Genomic DNA, 1,998 nt, shown 5'->3' on the forward strand with positions numbered 1-1,998 from the left:
TATTAATGTTTTCCTATCTTTTCTTGTTTCAGTGATGGAAGACAGCGGAGCTATGGCTGCGACAGCTGGTGGTGGCGGTGGTGCTACAGCTGGCCAGGTAATGACTGGACCTCATGAAGTAAAGACTGCAGGTGTTCCTCTCAGTGATTTTATTCTTCAGTTAGAAGACTACACAACAACAGTCAGTACAAACTTTCATTTATCCTCTCTCACCCCCCCCTCTCTCTCTATCTTGCTATCAACCTGTTTACCTGCCTATCTTATCTCTCTTTCTATCTATATATATGTATATATATGTACAGGGTGTCCACAAAGTCTGGGTACACGGGGATTAACACATACTTTAAGAAATTATTTCTTATATTCAATTGCTTATGTTACGATTTTATTTGCTCCCTGTACCCAGACTTTGTGGACACCCTGTATTGTTGGGGTGGGTGACATGTCTCTATGTGTCAAACAAGACCTTTATCGTGATGTGACAATATGTAAAAATATTTTGACAACAGAAATATTTGTTTACTATATCATCATCATTATCATTTTACATCTGGGGTGGGGGTGATTAGATGGGTTTGATATATAATGTACATGAACTTTAGGTTAGTTAAAATATGTTTGGACATATTTTAACTTCTAAGAGCAATTTCATTGCAGTTACCCTGGAGAAGAAATTCTTACATATGGTAAAAGATGTAAGAACCACCTTCATCTGCTCCAGTGTCTCCCCCTAGCGGACTCTTAGATGTGTTTCTAGCTTATGATTCTAGGTTCAGTTCTTATTCCTTGTCTTGCAAGTTGCTTGGTGACCCTGCCAGTGCTGGTGTCACGTAAAAAGCATCCAGTCCACACTATAAAGTGGTTGATATTTGGAAGGGCATCCAGCTGTAAAAACCTTGCCAAAACTGACCTCACTTGTGCTAATGTCACATAAAAAGCACTCAGTCCACCCTGCGGAGTGGTTGGTGTTAGGAAGGGTATCCAGCTGTAAAAACCATGCCAAGACGGGACACAAAAGTCTGGTGCAGTCTGGCTCACTCCTGTCAAACTGTCCTATCCATGCCAGCACGGAAGGTGGACATTAAACTATGATGATGATGATGATAATATTAACATCTATATGTTCAAAGGAGGCACAGACATGGCTGTGTGGTGAAGAAGTTTGTTTCCCAACCACATGGTTTTGGGTTCAGTCCCACTCTGGAACATTGAGCAAGTGTCTTCTGCTGTAGGCATCCTCACCTTTCTTAGTGGATGGAAACTGAAAGAAGCCTGTTGTGTGTGTGTTTGTGCCTCTTTGCCATGACCTTGTGTGATAGTTGTAAGCGAGGGTCACTGTCACACTCATTTACAATGTCATTCGTTTCCAATGTCCCGTGAAAACCTGTCTACTCATGAGGAAATATCACCTTGCTTGGAAACAAGAGAGGGCTTGCAACAGGAAGGGCCTCTGGCTGTAGAAAATATGCCTCAACCAATCCTGTCTCCTCCATGCAGACAAAGAAGAGTGGACATTAAAACAATAAGGCTGGTGATCATGATGATATTCAAAACAGGTTCTAATTAAAACTTTATCATAAGTTTTATTCATGTTACCTTCTCATACCCCATTCTGAAGTAACCTGTGCTCTCCGAAAATGTTGCCATACCCCACCATTGGGGGGATTACCCCCATCTTGAATGTGGCCAACACTATCTGTCTGGGTCAACACTGTCTGTCCTGCCAACCCCAGACAGCAAATCGTTGGGCCCACTTTTTTTAGTATTGTATGTCTTAATTACCTAAGTTAATGATAAAAATGCTACAATTTCAGGAGTGGCTGTGTGGTAAGTAGCTTGCTTACCAACCACATGGTTCCGTGTTCAGTCCCACTGTGGCACCTTGGGCAAGTGTCTTCTACTATAGCCCCGGGCTGACCAAAGCCTTGTGAGTGGATTTGGTAGAAGGAAACTGAAAGAAGCTTGTTGTGTATATATTATATATGTGTGTGTGTGTGT

General features: G+C 42.0%; 1 protein-coding gene across 3 annotated transcripts in view; it reads left to right on the plus strand.

The window, feature by feature from the left end:
• LOC106883341 (transcription initiation factor TFIID subunit 10) overlaps positions 1-1,998 on the plus strand; it is a 95,348-nt gene that overhangs the window by 76,341 nt on the left and 17,009 nt on the right. For all 3 annotated transcript variants that reach the window (XM_052976987.1, XM_052976988.1, XM_052976986.1), the window contains exon 2: positions 33-181. In XM_052976987.1, the coding sequence (XP_052832947.1) occupies positions 35-181 (147 nt within the window). In that variant the 5' untranslated portion in view covers positions 33-34. The remainder of the gene's footprint in view (positions 1-32; positions 182-1,998) is intronic.

The sequence above is a fragment of the Octopus bimaculoides genome, chromosome 26 (genome assembly GCF_001194135.2).
Source record: "Octopus bimaculoides isolate UCB-OBI-ISO-001 chromosome 26, ASM119413v2, whole genome shotgun sequence".
In the NCBI taxonomy this organism is placed as follows: Eukaryota; Metazoa; Mollusca; class Cephalopoda; order Octopoda; family Octopodidae; genus Octopus; species Octopus bimaculoides.